The following is a 19,670-nucleotide window of genomic DNA, read 5'->3' as shown; positions in this document are numbered from 1 at the left end:
GTAATGGCAGAATACAACCCAAAGGCTTTGAAGTCAATATGAGTTTGGTCGGAGAGGGATGTGGCAATCTCTTAGCAAATATACAGGAGAGGCTTTGTTTGGATTGAGGTGGATTTTAGGGTTTCCTTTCTTTGTGGTTTGTTTTGCACTGTTTTAACCCAGTGTCTGACCCATGTACATGGACAACACTAGGCTTGTACATATAGCTTTGGTCAGGTACAAATCACAGGGCCCTGCTCCCAGCTATGTAGTTCTCCAGGAAAGCTATAGATCAGCACTATAACTGGTTATGATCTGAGCCCTTCAGCTCTCCTTGAAGTTTTATGATCATTCCACAAATACTGGATCACTAAGGTTTGAGTGAACTCGCCAATCAAAGCCAGTGGAACTGGAATTAATTTAGTTCTTGGTGCCTCCCCCTCCACCCCCCCATTAATAGAGTCCTGTAGCCGTGTTAAATCAAGGCAGGGATCTGTATTACTCAGGAACATACTTACTGTGGAGAAAAAAACCAAATCACACTCCATGCTTTCCTTCTCTGCTCTCCTCTTCGAAACCCACTGGAGATGTGGGTTGTTTGTTGCCCTTATGCAAGCGCTCAGGCATTTCTTTCCCGGGGGTGCTTGGATAGTGAAGGTATCACCCACTCCAGTCACTGGCTTATCAGCCCGGGGAGATGGAAAGGGGGCAGCCTATGGAATGTCAGGCCCTGCTGGCTGCACGCCCATATACAGTTCAGCAACCTCGGCGAGAACAGCCCCGGCTGCTGCTGCGGCTGCCACTCGAGTTATTTCCTCTGGGCTCAGCGGCAGCCTGCAGAGCTCGCAAAGGGGAGTGGTTTCTTCGCTCCCTCCCAAGGGGGCGGGGGGGGGTCCTGCCCTAGCCCCAGCGATGGGGGCAGGACCAGCCCGGGGCCGGTTTAATTGAAAGCAAACCGCGGAGACTCCACGCGAGGCGAGAGCGCTGGCAGAATGCCCCGGGCTGGCGCCCCCGCTCTCAGCTGTCAGTGAAGGAGCGAAGCTTCCCGCGGCCGGGATGTTCAGCTGGCACAAGAGCTTCACCCTGGGAGCTCCCTGGAGACAAGGTGAGTCCAGGTCTGGCCCGCACCAGCCCCCGGAGGTCGGAGCGAGGCCGCGGCACAGAGGTAAAGCCGACCGGGGCGCGCCCGGCTGGGGTTGTTGTGGCGGAGACAGCGGCTGTGTAGCCTAGCAACGCGGCAGTGAAAGGCAGATTGGGGAGCTGGTCTGAGCGCCTGCGAGCCCCACTGATCAATTGCGCTCAGCACCTGGCCGGATTGGTCCGGAAAGAAGCGAATTCCATGCGTGTCCTCGGGTCAGAGAGCAGATCCAAAGGCGCCGCACACATCCCGCCCCACCTGCCTTTTCAACCGCAGAAATTGCACCAGCCCCTGGGACCAGTGCGAACCTGGCCATTGACTGCACTGGGGTTTGGGTCAGGCTGACTGACAGTCTCAGCACCAGCCCCTCACTTACATTTCTACGGAGTCGGTCCGTGACAGAGGATCCCGGCCCGGGAATGGCTGATGACCATAAACCTTCTGACTGTAGATCCCCAATAAACGCAGCACTGGCGGCAGCTTTGTGACTGGCTTTGTCCCAGCCCAGGTGAAGCATGGGCCAGTGTCGCAGCACCACCTGCATGACAAACATTTGCTCAGGACTTTCCAATGCAGTCGTAGAAACGTGAGCTTGTAAACCCTAGCCGGACACGAGCCAGCACTAGAGGGAAGTTTTTTTCTTTAAAAAATAACTTGCCGAACAAAACTGGCGGACATCCCTTCCCCCCTCCCCAGGAAAAAAACACACAAAAAATGGCCATTTTAAGATTGCAAGGGGGCAAAAGAAAAAAGCAAATGGTTGAGTTCAGATGCTTTGCAGCTCAAACTGAAATAAATAAATGGAGATATCCTATCTCCTAGAACTGGAAGGGACCTTGAAGGTCATTGAGTCCAGTCCCCTGCCTTCACTAGCAGGACCAAGTACTGATTTTGCCCCAAATCCCTAAGTGGCCCCCCTCAAGAATTGAATTCACACCCCTGGGTTTAGCAGGGCAATGCTCAAACCACTGAGCTATCTTTCCCCCCCACTTCTGTCCATGTCAGAGTTTTGTAACTAATGTTAAAACTAAAATGCAGTAAGTGATCAAGGTGGTTGTATCACTTCAGATGACTGAAGAACCCCTCTCCCCCCAAACAAACAACTGCCTAGGGGGATAAAAATAAAGGACTAGAATCCAAACTTTCTTCCTCTGGATTTACACTGGTGTAACTATACTGACTTACCACCAGTTTTGTGGCAATATAACTCCGATCAGAATCTGGCCCCAGTTACTCTACTGGGCGCTAACACTATCTATTTCTCCAGGGTGGCACTGCCTGATTGCTTGTGTGCTCCAAGGATACTTGTAGGGAATTCCAAAAGAGTCTATTCTCTCAGCCCCTCTGTTCAGTGCATGCCAGGCATACAGTGGGGGAGACAGTTGTGGTACCACACTGCTTTATGTCACTTTCACACAAAAAAGGTGCAGTTACCCTGATTTCACAGTGCTTTGGGACTCAGGTGAGATGGCCATGGCTGAGGCTGAGTCCAGATGTGATGGATGTGGCATAGAGTTTGCCCAACATTTGTTACTAAATTTTGTAATCCTCAAGATCTACAAGTAAGATCCAGGGACAGAAATACTATTCCAGCTTCATTTACCAGGAAACTCTGGGCTAAACCTGCATAGCTCCATTGAAGTCAATAGATTGAGCTGATAGTAGCTGACCTATTCCACTGATAAGGCAACACTTTTCACCAGCACCAAAAGCCACCTCTTGTTAAAAATAGAGATGAAAGATAATGAAATTGTTTGAAGAAGTAGAAAAAGCAGAGGTGGCTGTGGAGATAGGTTACCTACATTTAAGTATGCATTGCGCAAAAGCACCTGCAGGCTAGTAAGTCTAATGTGACCTCTATTCCTAGGCTGACTTACAGTCCCTGAGAGCTGGCTCCATTCCTCTCTTATATGCACCCCATAACAGTGAGCCAAAATTCTGGGACTTTGGATTACTCCAATGCACTCCACAATGAGTGACTCTTAGCTGCAGCTGATGTAGAATGTAGCTGCTCACTTGCTTGTGGCATTGGTTGCTGGGATGCTCTTCCATCCTGGTGGCTGCCAGGGACCAAACTGGTGCTAATGCAAGTTAGAACTCTAACAGGTGGTCAAGACTGCTGCTCTAATAAGCACAAGTGGATAATAGTTCCCTAGAGCAAATCTGCTAGCTAGAATCCAGGAAGTTTTTGGAAAGTGTAGGGGACAATTTCCTGGTGCAAGTGCTGGAGGAACCAACTAGGGGCAGAGCTCTTCTTGACCTGCTGCTCACAAACAGGGAAGAATTAGTAGGGGAAGCAAAAGTGGATGGGTACCTGGGAGGCAGTGACCATGAGATGGTCGAGGTCAGGATCCTGACACAAGGAAGAAAGGACAGCAGCAAAATACAGACCCTGGACTTCAGAAAAGCAGACTTTGACTCCCTCAGGGAATTGATGGGCAGGATCCCCTGGGAGAATAACATGAGGGGGAAAGGAGTCCAGGAGAGCTGGCTGTATTTTAAAGAATCCTTATTGAAGTTGCAGGAACAAACCATCCCAATGTGTAGAAAGAATAGCAAATATGGTAGGCGACCAGCTTGGCTTAACAGTGAAACCCTTGCTTATCTTAAACACAAAAAAGAAGCTTACAAGAAGTGGGAGATTGGACAAATGACCAGGGAGGAGTATAAAAATATTGCTCAGGCATGCAGGAGTGAAATCAGGAAGGTCAAATCACACTTGGAGTTGCAGCTAGCAAGAGATGTTAAGAATAACAAGAAGGGTTTCTTCAGCTATGTTAGCAACAAAAAGGTGGTCAAGGAAAGTGTGGGCCCCTTACTGAATGAGGGAGGCAACCTAGTGACAGAGGGTGTGGAAAAAGCTAATGTACTCAATGCTTTTTTTGCCTCTGTCTTCATGAACAAGGTCAGCTCCCAGACTTCTGCACTGGGCAGCACAGCATGGGGAGGAGGTGACCAGCCCTCTGTGAGAAAGAAGTGGTTCAGGACTATTTAGAAAAGCTGGACAAGCAGAAGTCCATGGGGCCAGATGCGCTGCATCAGAGCGTGCTAAAGGAGTTGGCGGATGTGATTGTAGAGCCATTGGCCATTATCTTTGAAAACTCACGGCGATCAGGGGAGGTCCCGGATGACTGGAAAAAGGCTAATGTAGTGTCCATCTTTAAAAAAGGGAAGAAGGAGGATCTGGGGAACTACAGGCCAGACAGCCTCACCTCAGTCCCAGGAAAAATCATGGAGCAGGTCCTCAAGGAATCAATTCTGAAACACTTAGAGGAGAGGAAAGTGATCAGGAACAGTCAGCATGGATTCACCAAGGGCAAGTCATGCCTGACTAACCTAATTGCCTTCTATGATGAGATAACTGGCTTTGTGGATGAGGGGAAAGCTGTGGATGTGTTATTCCTTGACTTTAGCAAAGCTTTTGGTACTGTCTCCCACAGTATTCTTGCCGGCAAGTTAAAGAAGTATGGGCTGGATGAATGGACTATAAGGTGGATAGAAAGCTGGCTAGATTGTCGGGCTCAATGGGTAGTGATCTGCTCCATGTCTAGTTGGCAGCCGGTATCAAGCGGAGTGCCCCAAGGGTTGGTCCTGAAGCCGGTTTTGTTCAATATCTTCATTAATGATCTGGAGGATGGCGTGGACTGCATCCTCAGCAAGTTTGCAGATGACACTAAACTGGGAGGAGTGGTAAACTGGGAGGATATGCTGAAGGGTAGGGATAGGATACAGAGGGACCTAGACAAATTAGAGGATTGGGCCAAAAGAAATCTAATGAGGTTCAACAAGGACAAGTGCAGAGTCCTGCACTTAGGACGGAAGAATCCCATGCACTGCTACAGACTAGGAACCAAATGGCTAGGCAGCAGTTCTGCAGAGAAGGACCTAGGGCTTACAGTGGACAAGAAGCTGTATATGAGTTGACAGTGTGCCCTTGTTGCCAAGAAGGCTAATGGCATTTTGGGCTGTATAAGTAGGGGCATTGCCAGCAGATCGAGGGACGTGATCATTCCGCTCTATTCGACATTGGTGAGGCCTCATCTGGAATACTGTGTCCAATTTTGGGCCCCACACTACAAGAAGGATGTGGAAAAATTGGAAAGAGTCCAGCGGAGGGCAACAAAAATTATTAGGGGGCTGGAGCACATGACTTATGAGGAGAGACTGAGGGAACTGGGATTGTTTAGTCTGCAGAAGAGAAGAATGAGGGGGGATTTGATAGCTGCTTTCAACTATCTGAAAGGGGGTTCCAAAGAGGATGGATCTGACTGTTTTCAGTGGTAGCAGATGACAGAACAAGGAGTAATGGTCTCAAGTTGCAGTGGGGGAGGTTTAGGTTGGATATTAGGAAAAACTTTTTCACTAGGAGGGTGGTGAAGCACTGGAATGGGTTACCTAGGGAGGTGGTGGAATCTCCTTCCTTAGAGGTTTTTAAGGTCAGGCTTGACAAAGCCCTGGCTGGGATGATTTAGTTGGGGATTGGTCCTGCTTCGAGCAGGGGGTTGGACTAGATGACCCCCTGAGGTCCCTTCCAACCCAGATATTCTATGATTCTATGATTGCTGGAGCACATTGCTAGGCCAGTGTACGTTAGAATGTGTTTACCCAAGCTTTCTTGAAGAGATTCTAGAGCAAATGCTGGTGTTGCTGCTAGGAGTAGGATCCCAGCCCCACCCAGAAACATCTGAAAAACGTGTGAATTGTTGCCACTTACAATGTTTTGTGAATTATACTTTTTTGCCTGCAGGTAATTTGGTCATAAACCAGCTTTCTTTCCCCAAACTATAATGTGACTGTAACAGAGCAAATTCTGCAAGAAGAGAATATTACTAATCCCCATAGAAGTGCCACTCACCACATGGACACCAGTGCATGAGTGGGGGGAGATCCTGGCAGGAAAACAGACCCCTCACACAGGGCATTGAAAGAGAAACCTGTTCAGTTTCTTTGAGCTACAGACAGAGCCCGAGGTGTGGAACTCACACCCAGGGCGAATTTCCCTAAGGCTTGGGGGATAGTGGTGATTCAGATTCAGTGCCCTGATTTGGGTCCCATCTCTGCTAAGAGCAGCCAAGAATTTGCTGTGTTTCTTGGAAGTTCTGTGGTAGGGCTATAAAGCCACATTTATAAGCGCAGCTTTGGAGAGAGAATGAAACCCAAACCTCTCCATTGCAGCCTGCTGGTGTCATCTCTGCATGTCTAATGCACCTGTCAGCAGCTACATGCTCCTGGGTGAGAGAAAGTGAGCAAGGAACTTGGAGAGAAAAGTGAACGGGTGTGTGAGGAACAGAGAATGATGGAGAGGGGAGGAAGGTAAAAGGCTTAAGCCAGGGATAGTCAGTTCGTTTTTATCAAGATCCAAATTTCTTGGTCAAGGTATAGTCAAGGTCCAGACTCCAGTGAAAATAATAAAAAAATAATAACAATAATGATAATAATAATAAGTAAATAAAAAGATTTTGGGGTCCGTTCAAAAGCATCTCGAGGTCTGGATTTGGCCCGCAGTCCTGCTGACTAACCCTGGCTTAAGCCCTCAAACTCCTTAATGCTGTGAAGAAAAGCATGGACAGATCCAGCTACTCTCTAGCATATACCAATCTCACTCTCCGTCACCATCACAACCACCCCTTTTAAGGAACAGGCCCAGGGAAGCAGACGGGGCGGCAGTAGTAATACTATTGGTACCCCCCTCAAAAGGCAGTTTAAAACAATTTGCAACAATCCCCTTTGTACTCATGAGAGCAGAGGGTCTGTCACTTCTCTGAAGTAAGACACCACGCTGAGGTTCAGTCTACACTAACTTACCTCAGTATAACCACATTCAAACTTTTCGGTGCTTCCTTGACCTGAAGCCAAACTCCAAATGGTCCTGCCACGGGTCTAGTCTGTCACACACACAAGACTGAATGCGGAGATTTCACTGCACAGCTAGGTCTGTGGGTAATAGGAGATGGAGTTTCAGAATCCATTAATGGCTAACCTGCATGTTTAAGTAGAGCAACTATGGTGCTGTGAGAAGAGAGTTGTAGGGTCCCTGTGGCATTCCCAGTTAAGGAGACAGAACGTTTGCTTGCACTGATTTCCTATTTCTTAACCTTGAAAAGGCCCCTGCTCCCCCTCTCATTTTATGGTGAATTCAGGAAACTCTAGTCATACAGGCCTGGAAATCAGAAAGACCTTCCACATTGTCTAACCCTGGCATCAAGCACAGAGTAAGAGTTTTATCTGTCTTAGTCCTTCATGTGCTCCCTCTACCTTCCTCCAACAATGGTGCCTCACTGATATCTCTGGGCAGATTATTCCAGTGCCCCCCCCTCCCCCCGCCCATCATAAGAACATAAGAACGGCCATACTGGATCAGACCAAAGATCCATTTAGCCCAGTATCCTGTCTTAGTTCCGACAGTTGCCAATGCCAGGTGCTCCAGAGGGAATGAACAGGTAATCATCAAGTGATCCATCCCCTGTCGCCCATTTCCAGCTTCTGGCAAACAGAGGTTAGGGACACCATCCCTACCCATCCTGGCTAATAGCCATTGATGGATCTATCCTCCATGAATTAATCTAGTTCTTTTTTGAACACTGTTATAGTCTTGGCCTTCATAATATCCTCTGGCAAGGAGTTCCCCAGGTAGACTGTATATTATGTGAAAAAATACTTCCTTTTGTTTGTTTTAAACCTGCTACCTATTAATTTCATTTGGTGACCCCTAGTTCTTGTGTTATCAGAAGGAGTAAATAACACTTCCTTATTTACTTTCTTCACACCAATCATGATTTTATAGATCTCTATCATATCCCCCTTTAGTCGTCTCTTTTCCAAGCTGAAGAGTCCCAGTCTTATTAATCTCTCCTCATATGGCAGCTGTTCCATACTTCTAGTCATTTTAGTTGCCCTTTTCTGAACCTTTTCCAGTTCCAATATATCTTTTTTGAGATGGGGTGTCCACATCTGCATGCAGTATTCAAGACGTGGGTGTACCATGGATTTATATGGAAGCAAGATGAAATTTTCTGTCTTATTATCTATCCCTTTCTTAATGATTCCCAACATTCTGTTTGCTTTTTTGACTGCCGCTGCACATTGAGTGGATATTTTCAGGGAACTATCCAGAATGACTCCAAGATCTCTTTCTTGAGCGATAACAGTTCATTTAGACCCCATCATTTTATATGTATAGTTAGGATTATGTTTTCCAACATGCATTACTTTGCATTGTGCATCATAATCCCTGCCCCTACCCCCAGGCCATTCTACCCATTTCCTTTGTTTAAATTAGAAAACCCTCCCCTAGTGTAAATTCCACTAGGCTCCACAGTTGGAGAGGCCTGTGTATGTGCTTCCCACCACAATGAATGAGAAGAAGGGAATTTTTGTGACTGGCTGGTTAGCTGAGCCCCTGTTGAAGCTGTCGTGCTGCTGGCATTTCCGTGTATGGGTTAATGATATGCTAGGGCACCTAGGAGTCTTTTTCGTTATTATTTAGATCTAAATAAATAAGTGAGTGATGGGCTTGATGCAGAAGTTATTGGGTGAGGTTCTATGGTGGAGGTCAGACTAGATGATCAGTTTAGGCCCTTCTGACTTTAAAAGCGATGACTCTATTAATCAATAAATTCAGGCTTATTCCAGTAATAAATAGGATAATCCAGCTGAGCAATGTTGGTTCCTGCTGTGCACTGATGTCTTCAGCTAGAGGGTCAGTAACTCAACAAACCCATTGCTCTGCTCCAAGAAACTAGTTGGCCAGCTGAAAAATCTCAAGTGGGTTTTCCACTCAGGAAGCCACTTCCTCTTTTATTCCACCATCTATCTATGCCTGTAAACTTTTCATCTCCCTTTCCCCAGTGTCACTGCCTCTCAAATGTTTTTATACAGTCCTCACTCTCTGTCTCTTGTAAGTTGTACACATTGTTAACTTAACACCTCATATGTAAAATCCCCTTATCATTTTTGTCGTCCTTCACTAACCCTCCCCCCCCCGAGTGTTTTCCCTGGAAATTGAAATTAGGGGGGTGTTTGAATATACAGAAGGGGTGATGGCTGATGAGGGGTGAGACCGTGAGGGCGCAGGTGGGTTGTATGGCATGATAGTAAAATCTGAAAAATGTTTCACGACCATTTTATTAGATTTAACTCATGTTTTAAAATATCACACAAATTAAAGCTGGCTACTCAAGCCTACTATGAAGCACTACATCTACATCCTTCTTGGTTTCTTCTTGTAATTTTGCACAACTCTGTTAATGAACTTCTCGAAGGCAGTGCGTTCATCTTTGGTGACTTCTCATGTGTCCGACACTTCCAGTCCTTCATGATATGCTCATGATCAGGCAGAACTTGGAAGGTGACTCCTTTTCAAACACAAAATTCTATTCAATGAGGAAAAAGAATGCTCAGCTGTAGCTGTTATGCCTGGGAGTAGCAAGAGATGAATTCCTACTTTTTTCATTCCAGGAAACATAGCACAAAGTTTGGGTCGAACCACTAGTGATAATAAAGAAGTTGAAGTCAAATTTTCATTTGTTCATCATATGATATTCCACTCTGTGTTCAAATTCTTTATTCTGTCCTGATTACATGGCAGCCCCATTGCTGGTAGTGCCTCACTCTCCACTCAGCTGTCGGTGTTTTATGAGACAGACATCTGTAATAGCTACGTGAAGGTTGAGTAGAATCCAAAAGTTGCTGTTGTAGATTTGTAAGAATCAAATCTGTGTACTTTTTCAGCTGGCTTGACAAGAAGCATTTATTCTCTTCACTTAAGGAGTCAATATTAAGTGCCTTAATTAGTCAACTTCTGAACTGAAATCCTTGCTTCTTCCAGTACATTTTCAATGGCTATCTCTCTGATTGATCCAGGTGTAGCTTCTATTGCTGGACAAAGATCTACTACTGTTGTAGCAGATGCCTGGATGGCATTGTTTAATGACCCAAGTGGTTTCAACAGTAGACTTACAAGAGAGAGATTGGCAAAAGTCTTCTCTGAACTTAGTAGCAAAAGTAGTCCACCAGTCTCACTACTTAGATCCATCCCATCTCAGTAGATACTTTCCAGAGCCAATAATAATGGTTGCAGTAATTTTAAGACAACAACCACGGATTGTTTATGAGAAAGCCTGCAGATTTTCCCAGGTTGGACTCATTTGAACTTTAAGATGTTCAGTCCTTTTGGACTCTTGCTGAAAAAAAAAAAGTATAATGAAGAAATTTAATTTATGGCTTTTTAAATGTCTTTTGAAGATTCTGCAGCTCGTACTAGTGCTATTTGGAATAGATGACCTCTTCAGTGTGTATAGGAGAGATTAGGGTTACACTTTTCTCTGAGCAAAGTTTATACTCCACTGTCTTCCAGAGAAGTTTGCAACTTCATCAAATGCAAAAGCAGCCATCTCTTTGGGGTTCAATCTACAAGCATTTAACTCTTCTAAGGTGTGGGTTGTCACAAATGCAGTCAATGTGTTTTTTATAACCTGAACATCTAGAAATGCATCTACTGGCCTACCACTGACATCAAGATAATGTATGCAATGACTTAATACTTGACGCCCATTTACATTAGTGCATTCCTCGGCCATGTACGCAAATTTTCTGAATGCGATGAGAGAGTTCTTCACTTTTTAAACTGCTGAGTCTTTCACTGTCACATCACATGCTTCTAACCAGTCAGTTGAGTTTCTTGCAGAAAGATAGTGAGCATTTGCTGGTCTTGGTCAGAATCAGTGTCCAACTTCAGGATTAACAAGTGACAATGCACTTAACATTGACCTCCAGTTTGTAGTGTGTGGTATCTCTTGCCTAAATAGAAAGTATGATGTGACAGCCATGTTTGTCTGCATAAACTGTATTGTGTTTCTAGCATTCTTAACAGCCTCATTAAGTACTTCTAAAATTGGCTTTGACAGTGACTGGCTTATAAAGTTTTCTGCATGTCGATGCAGTCCAAAGGCTTGGTATTTTGCAGCCTTTTCACCTAGGTTGTCAGCATTGGTTTGCTGATCAGTCTGGCAAACCAAGCTCCTCCACTTTTATTATATAAATCTATGGTACGCCCACATCGTGAATATTGCATGCAGTTCTGGTTGCCCCATCTCAAAAAAGATATATTGGAGTTGGAAAAGGTACACAGAGAAGGGCAACTAAAATGATTAGGGGTATGAAACAACTTCAATATGAGGAGAGATTAAAAAGACTGGGACTTTTCAGCTTGGAAAAGAGACGACAAAGGGGGGATATGACAGAGGTGGAGAAAGTGAATAAGGAAGTGTTATTTACTCCTTCAGATAACACAAGAAGTAGGGGTCAGCCAATGAAATTAATAGGCAGCAAGTTTAAAACAAACAAAAGGAAATACTTCTTCACACAATACACAGTCAACCTGTGGAACTTGTTGCCAGAGGACGTTGTGAAGGCCAAAACTATAACAGGGTTCAAAAAAGAGCTAGATAAGTTCATGTAGGATAGGTTCATTAATGGCTATTAGCAGGATGGGCAGGAATGCAATACTCTGAGTGTCCATAGCGTCTGTTCACCAGCAGCTGGGAGTGGACGACAGGGGATGGATCACTCGATAATTAGCCTGTTCTGTTCATTCCCTTTGAAGCGCCTGGGATTGGCCACTGTCAGAAGACAGGATACTGGGTTAGATGGACCTTTGGTCTGATTCAGTATGACCATTTGTATGTTCTTATGTAAAAAGTAATTATAATATAATAAAAATGTTTAGTACAGAAACTCCCCATGATAATGGCCTCTCAAGATAGTGACAATGTGAGACAATGACCTTGGCAAATAATGCATTTTAAAAATCTTGGCCCACTAGGAATGTATATTTTGATAAGTTTCCTAGTCACAAATCTAGCATTCTGGAACAAAGTCACTAAAACATAGTCCAACAATGAGATGTTCCTTTAATATGCCCATCCTTCTCCTTCCACCCCACCCCACTCATAGTTGGTATCCTGGGTCAGTGAAGACTCAGAGTTCAGAGGTGCTTTCACATGAGTTCACCTCCCACTCTGGCAGGGTGGGGAGATGAAGGCACCTTGCTTGTTCGTTCAGCCACTCACTGCAGCTGCTTGCTCTGGCCACTGTTCATTATGCCACCGTTCACTCCACTGCTCTGTTGCCAATGGCCCTGTGCCATCACCTTCTGCTGCCACCTGCCACTGTGACCTTGGTGAGTCGGTCTATTGAGGTTTTACTGAACTCTCAGTGATTTCAGCTCTCAATGGGGGAACCTCACTGCTAGTGCAGGCTGAGCAGGGTCTTCCACAGAAATGCTGTCACACAGCAGGTCTAAGCACAGACCTGGTCAGTGATTTCAGATCTAGTGGTCACTTCAAAAACAAAAGACTCTCTATGGAGCCTAATCATCTCTATCTTTAAACAAGGGAGGGGGGCAGGTCAAATAGTGCCTGTGATTCTTAGGCAGAGCCCACACCACCAAAAAAAACACCTGTCCCCATCCTCTCTCCAAAACCCTTGCATAGTGAGTGCAGTTCAGTCAAGCATGACCAATGCTTAATTTGTAATGAAAGAGGTGCCAGGGCTCAAGAAAGTTTTTTACTTTCATAACTGATGTGGCAAGCCCAGAGGTCTTGGGGCTATGAACACCAAGCCTAGATGTGCCAGGGCTCAGACTTGGCACAAATTAAGCACCAAATGTGACCCTCTCAACCAGGATAGGCTAAGTACAGTTCTGCTGCCCTTTACTCATACAGTAACAACATTTCATTACCCCTGCATTCAGTACTAAAGTGATTTGTAACCCAACACCAGCTAAAACTGATCTCTTGGGGAACACATCTCTGTCTGCTGTATACGAAGGCAGAGTAGGTATGTTCATCTAAATACAGTCTGGTCCTGAAGCCTTCCCTCCTCCCCCCAGCTCATTACTTGCTGTCAGGAAAGAGCTCATTCAGACCTTGCTTACAAATTATAATTTGAAATTATTAGGTTGGCCAACATCACCAAAACAAATGCACCAACATTGTCATAAAAAACAACTGCTGTGTGAGGAAGCTAGTGTTTGTTCATACTTTTCAAACCTGTTATGCTTTTTCAAGTACAAGTATTTTATCATATACTGTAGATGCTTTTAAAGTGCGGATTAATGTTTCAATTTCAATTCAAATTTCCAATCAATGACTAAATTGGCAACACTGTAAATGTAGCTAGTTGACCCCTTGGAGGCTGTTGGGGAAATTCAGGGGCATGTAGGGAAATCCCCATTTCCCCCTCTAATTTATCAATGTCCACTTTACCCTGCGTTTAACACTGTCCCCCAAGTGTGGCTCTGTTGTGAACCAAGCAACATCATTATGTCCCTGGACCTACAAGAAATTATATTGGCAGTTCAGAGATCATCTTTTGCCCCAAAGTGCTTTGTTATCTTTGCTGAGAGACCAACTTGTAACACTCTGAATTTCATCTGAAATTCTCTGAATTAATCATTTAGTGAATTTCATCCTTCACCTCTGGTCCGCAAATCAATCACCATCTTCTCAAAATGATTTATTCCGAATTTGAAGTTTGAGCTAATTTGACTGGACACCATCTCGGTTTTGTGACTGGAGAGCATAATTCTCAGACTCAGGTTTCTTGTTTAAATATTCACAATTATGAATCTGTAATTTGCATCCTGCAAACATACTACACTATGTGGTTAAAATGCACTGTGGCAGTAAACACCATTATTAGGACCGTGGTTCTCAAACCTGCTCCCTTTCTCAGCACATACAGCGAAGGCAGTCAGAGGCAAAAAATGCCTTTTGTTTCAGAAAGGAAATGACCCTTTTAAAAAAAATTCTAGGAAATGCAGATCTCATTGTTTGGGGGCAGGGGGGAATTCCACTTTTTTTCTGATGAAAGGGCTGTTAATGAAGGGAAATGCCACCTGTGCCAAATCCTGACAGAGAAATTAAAGAAAACCTAACACATGACAGGGAACAAGAAGCTAAGGATAAAGTGTGTTTAAAAGGAAAGGGAAATGGATGGCTGAGAGGAATGGGAATGGGAAATGGAGGCTTTCACCTCTAGGTCATCCACTTTAATCTAAGTCACTACTGATTTAACATCCTCACCATCTGCAGACAACTGTACACAAGTGAGGCAGTGTGGCCTAGTGAAGAGCACCCTGGATGAGGACTCAGGAGACCTGAGTTCTAGTCCTAGCTCTGTCATCAGTTTGCTGGGTCACTTTTTCTCTTGGCATTGCAGGGTCCCTATTTGTAAAATGGAGATTCTGATACTGAGCTCTTCTGTGAAGCGCTTTAAGATCTGCTGATGGGGAAGCTAGGTATGATTGTTATTTATTTTCTGTGGTACCTGGGATGTGATCAGAAGTGGATTAAGGTTTCCTGGGGTCCTGGGCCAGAGCACGTGGGGGGCACCTTTCTGCCTGTGGCCACACCCACTGCCCCTTCCCTGGGGCCTGCCCCTGTTCCACCCAGGGTCCCTCTATCCCAACCCCACAACCCCTTTTGCTCCTTTCTCACCCCCACACTGCGGTCCCAAGACTGGAGAAGCTCTGTCCCTGCGCCTTGATCTGGGGCATAGCGGGAAGTGAGAGCTCCTCCAGTCCCAGGGCTGCAGCGGGGTCCCGGTGTTGGGGCTTCCCCCGCCAGCCCTCCCCCCTTCTGCGGGGGACCAGGGTTGGGGCCTGGGGCTTCTCCTGCCCTGTGTTTCTGCTGGGAAATGGGGTTGAGCATGGGGGCTTCCCCTGCCACCCCACAGCTTCTGCTTGGAAGGGTGGGGGCGCTGGGGCTTCCCCCGCCTGGGGGCTTCTGCTGGGGATGGGATCAGGAGCTGCTGGGGGGTGCTACTGGATGTGATAGATGGAGATAAGGGGTCTTAGCTCAGCTCCTAGTAGGCAACAGCCACATCACAGGATGTGCCTTTGATGGCAGCATCAGCATAATGGCCGAGGACTGAAGCAGCCCCTCACTCCTAGGGTCGGTGCCTCCGAGAAAGGCATGAGGCATACAGTAGGACAGCGTGTGGGAAGCTGGCAATGCTGTACTTGCTCTGTAGCTAAGATGAGCGCATCACTCTAGGGCTGTGATTATTAGTGCTATTTATTAGTTGTATTACGGTAACACCTGCAAAGCTGGTCCCTGTCCCAAAGCACTTACATGCAATGTAACGAGAGACAGTAGGTGGACACAGCAAACAGGTGGGATGTGCACAAGGCACCAGGGAGATCATTATGAACACAGATCACAGCACACCAGTTGCCTACCCACTGGTGTGCTGCCACCACTGCTTTGGTACTTATCAGACTGCCCATCGGGTACCTTTTGCCAGGGCCGAATGCACACCTGTACAAAGTGGAGTGCTGTACACTCAGATCTGTGAGATTCAGGTACTATCATTTCTAGATATATAGGATGGCAACATTTAAGGACAAACAGGTGTAAAAATAATGGAGTCCCAAAGAAGAAGGGCCTAAATCAAGCTGAAGTGTATGGATTCTAATGTGGTGACCTCAGCCCTACACAGATGTCTACTCTATCCAGACATTTAAAAGTAGTGGTGGGATTTTATAGTTTGTGAGATAACCTCAGATTTTTTGCATCAGGGGCCAAATATTGCTCTCACCTCCCTTAGTGGCACCCCATTAGCTTCACTGGGGTTGCACTGGTGTAACTGGGAGCAGAATTTGGCCTTTATTTTTTTTCCTCTAGAGACAGACTGAAGGTGCACACTTTGGATCTGGTTTATGAACACTCCCAAGTTTGTGGATTTCAATGTGGGTTCTGGCTTGGCCCAGTATAAAGCTGGAGGCCATTTGCAAGAATTGGATTTGCATGTGGATTCTGAGTGCCTTGGTGACAGCGGACCGGGGGGGTTCAGTTCAAGCCCAGGAGTCATTTCCCCCTTCATTTGAAGAAACAAAGAAAACAGCTTGATAGTGGTTGCCTGCTTACACGTGTAGGAATATCATTTGTTCCTTTGCTCAGAGTACACCCCATGCACTTGGGTTTGGCTGTGCCCCTACTGTCACTGGTTATTGTTTAAGAAGGAAAAATGTGCTTGGAAAAGTAGACTAAGGCCTTGTCTACTCTACCAAGTTTTGTCGACAAAAGTGATGTTGACACATAAAAATTGGCATAATAAAAAACAGAATGTCATGTTCACACTTGCTCCCTCTGTCAGCAGAGCACGTCCACAGTTGGGGCACTATCATCGACAGTGTGAGCAATGCACTATGGGTACCTATCCCACAGTCCTGCTCAACACCTTCTGTCGTTAGGTGTTGTGGGAAGGCGGAGTGGTTCGTGGTGCATCTTGGAACCAGGCTCAATGTCCCATGCTGCATTGCTTTCTGTCCCAGCACTCCATGGGCTTCTGGCTTTCTTTCACGGCAATTTTCAATGGCCCTTCTCTGTGTGAAGGGTTGGATCCCACCCTGCTCTCCTATGCTCTGTTAACTGTCATGAAGACATCACGGATGGCAGTGCAGTTAATCGCGAAGTTCCTAACTGAAGAAGACTCCCAGGTGCCTGACATTGTGTGTGATCTGGATAGGAGCAACCTTAGATTGCTTTTGGCATTCACAGAGCAGGTGCATAGGGAGGACCATTGTTTCTGGGCTTGGGAAACAAGCACAGAATGGTGGGATCGTATCCACATGCAGGTGTGGGATGATGAGCAGTAGCTACAGAACTTTCAGATGTGGAAAGCCATCTTCCTGGAACTGTGTGTGGAGCTCGCCCCAGCACTGTGATGCAAGGACACCAGAATGAGAGATGGTGTAGAAACACGTGGTGATTGCTGTGTGGAAGCTGGCAACTCCAGACTGCTACTGGTCGGTCGCAAATCAATTTGGAGTTGGGAAGTAGACCACTGGGGCTGTGTTAATGCAAGTGTGAGGGGCAATTAATCACATCCTGCCATGAAGGACTGTGACTCTGGGAAATGTGCATGAAATAGTGGACGGCTTTGCAGAAATGGGTTTCCCTAACTGTGGAGGGGTAATAGATGGCACACATATTCCAATTTTGGCACCAGATCACCTTGTGACTGAGTACATCAATAGGAAGGGGCACTTCTCCAGGGTGTTGCAGGACCTTGTGGCTGACCCATGGGTGTTTTACTAACATCAACGCGGGGTGGTCCAGGAAGGTGCATGACGCACACATCTTCAATAACACTGGCCTGTATAGAAAGCTACAAGCGGGGACTTTCTTTCCAAACCAGAAGATTTCAGTAGGGGATGTTGAAATGCCCATAGTGATCCTGGGAGACCCTGTGTACCACTTACAGCCGGGGCTCATGAAACCGTACACGGGAAACCTGGACAGCAGAAAGGAGCGGTTCAACAACAGGCTGAGTAGGTGCCAGATGACAGTGGAATGTGCCTTTGGCAGATTAAAGGCACACTGGTGATGCCTTTATGGCAGGTTAGACCTTAATGAGGATAATAATCCCATGGTCATAGTTGTGTGTGTTATATTGCATAATCTTTGTGAAGCTAAGGGTGAAAAGTTTGCTCAGGGGTGGACCTCTTCGCTGCTGATTTTGAGCAGCCAGATACCAGGGCTATCAGAGGAGCCCAGAAGGGGGCAATTTGAATCAGGGAGGCTTTTAGACACCAATTTGAAAATGAGAACCAGTAATGTATATCTCTGTGATTGGTGCTGCAATGTTATATTACATGTAGTTTTCCTAAGAAGTAATGGTGACATTTGGGGCCTTACATTCCAGTAAGCAAATGATTAAACTGCCTGTTTATGTATTGGTAGTGCCTGCTATCTGAATTTCTAGGAAACAAATAAAGATGAGTTACCATTCAAAAACTTTGCTTTTATTGCACAAGAAACAACACACATACAGACGCTTGGTAGGTAAAGAGGTACCAGGAAGGGCCAACTTTCAGAGCTGTGTGTAGGTCCAGTTATTATTTTGAAAGTTGTCCCAAGGGGGTGGACTGAAGGGGAAACTGAGAATTCCCAGAAAGTGGAAAGGACTGTGCGGGTGGAGTTGGGGGGAGGCACGGAAAAGAATTCTGAACCTGGTAACCTAGCCACCTGGAGAGGCTAACCCTCGCTCACTCCCCTTGTGCCTGAGGCCCCACCACTCCCCTTATTCTCCCCCCCCCCCCGCGCAGGAGCCCAAATCACCCCACCGTTGCCCCTCAGCTCCAGCGCCAGATGGCCGGGGGCAAGGGGCAAGGCCCCAGCCCTGATGCACCGCAGCCTCAATGCCCACAGCCCCTGGGCAGTGCGACCACCGTACCCCCAGCTCCAGTGCTCAGGCAGCCAGTCAGTGGAGTCGCCATGCTCCCAGCCCCAGTGCTCAGGCAGCCAGTCTCGGAGTGCTGGGCCGGCAGCACTCCCCAGCACCAGCCGCCCTGGCAGCCCCGAGTCCCTTCAGGAGGCATGCTGGCATGGGGGTGGGGCCTCGGTAGGTTGTTTGGGGAGGCAAAGCCTCCCCTTGACTACAATACCCGCCGCCCATGGTTCTGAATGTGCTGCAGGGGAGGCTGGGCATGGATCTGCTCAGTCTGCAGCATTATTAAGGACTTCAGCATCTGCGTTTGCTCCTCCATTACTTTAATCATCTGCTCAGTAGCTTCTTAAACTCCTGATTTTCTTTTCTGTTCTGCCTTTCGGCTTCCCACCACTCCTTGTGTTCCCTTTTCTCTGCATTGGAGAAGTGCAGTACCTCCCAGAACATGTCTTCTTTGCTCCGTCTTGGGAGCTTTCTTATCTAGTGGAGACGCTCGGCTGGTCTGTGTGGGGTGTTCCTGAAGGCCACATCTGCTGAAGCACTGGGGATGATGCACAGAAGTAGGATTGTTAAATTCACACACAGGATTCAAACATTTCTGTAAAATAAACCTTTTGCAATATAAAAATCACTTTGTCACTGACCCTTGGCAGGCACATATCTCTGCGAACATCCAAAGCATGGTGGCGGGGGCAGGGGGAGGGGGCGTTCCACATGGGGAAAAGAGCGCTCTGAAAGGGTTGTGGTTCAGCTGACTAGTGAAAAAAATCTAAAATTCTCCCACACTTTTCCACAGGTGGGGGTCATTCTAGCAGACATCTCACTGCTAAGCAGGGCCGGCTCCAGGCACCAGGCACCCAAGCACATGCTTGGGGCGGCACCTGGTAAGGGGCGGCGGGGGGAGCACGGCGCGGCATTCCGCGGGGGGAGGCCCTGGGGGGGGCGGGCTCTGGTTGCGCAGGGTTCGGCGAGGGGGCGGCGTGGGCGCGGCGCTGGAGGGGGGTTCCGGCAGCGCTCGGCGGGGGGGCGGGGGCGGGCTCCGGCGGCGCAGCGTTCGGCAGGGGGGCAGCGCGGGGCTCGGCACTCGGGGGGGGGGTTCCAGCACGCGGCGCTCGGTGGGGGGTTCTGGCGGCGCTCGGCAGGAGGCGGGGGCGGGTTCCGGCGGCGCGGTCGGGGGGCGGTTTTGGCGGCGCTCGGCGCGGGGGGGGGCAGGCTCCGGCCCTCGGCGGGGGGGGTGGCGCGGCGCTCGGCGGGGGGGCTCGGGGGCGGCGCTTTTTTTTGCTGCTTGGGGCAGCAAAAAAGCTAGAGCCGGCCTTGC

At 47.3% G+C, this 19,670-nt stretch overlaps 1 protein-coding gene across 3 annotated transcripts in view; it reads left to right on the top strand.

Annotated features, from left to right (window-relative positions):
* The first annotated feature begins 502 nt into the window (after positions 1-502).
* Positions 503-19,670, top strand: part of LOC128840822 (uncharacterized) — a 72,275-nt gene continuing 53,107 nt past the window's right edge. For all 3 annotated transcript variants that reach the window (XM_054035269.1, XM_054035266.1, XM_054035268.1), the window contains exon 1: positions 503-1,084. In XM_054035269.1, the coding sequence (XP_053891244.1) occupies positions 1,036-1,084 (49 nt within the window). In that variant the 5' untranslated portion in view covers positions 503-1,035. The remainder of the gene's footprint in view (positions 1,085-19,670) is intronic.

The sequence above is a fragment of the Malaclemys terrapin genome, chromosome 7 (assembly GCF_027887155.1).
Source record: "Malaclemys terrapin pileata isolate rMalTer1 chromosome 7, rMalTer1.hap1, whole genome shotgun sequence".
Classification (NCBI taxonomy): Eukaryota; Metazoa; Chordata; order Testudines; family Emydidae; genus Malaclemys; species Malaclemys terrapin.
Note: the sequence above shows the minus strand (reverse complement) of the source record. Positions and strands in the feature narration are given on the sequence as shown.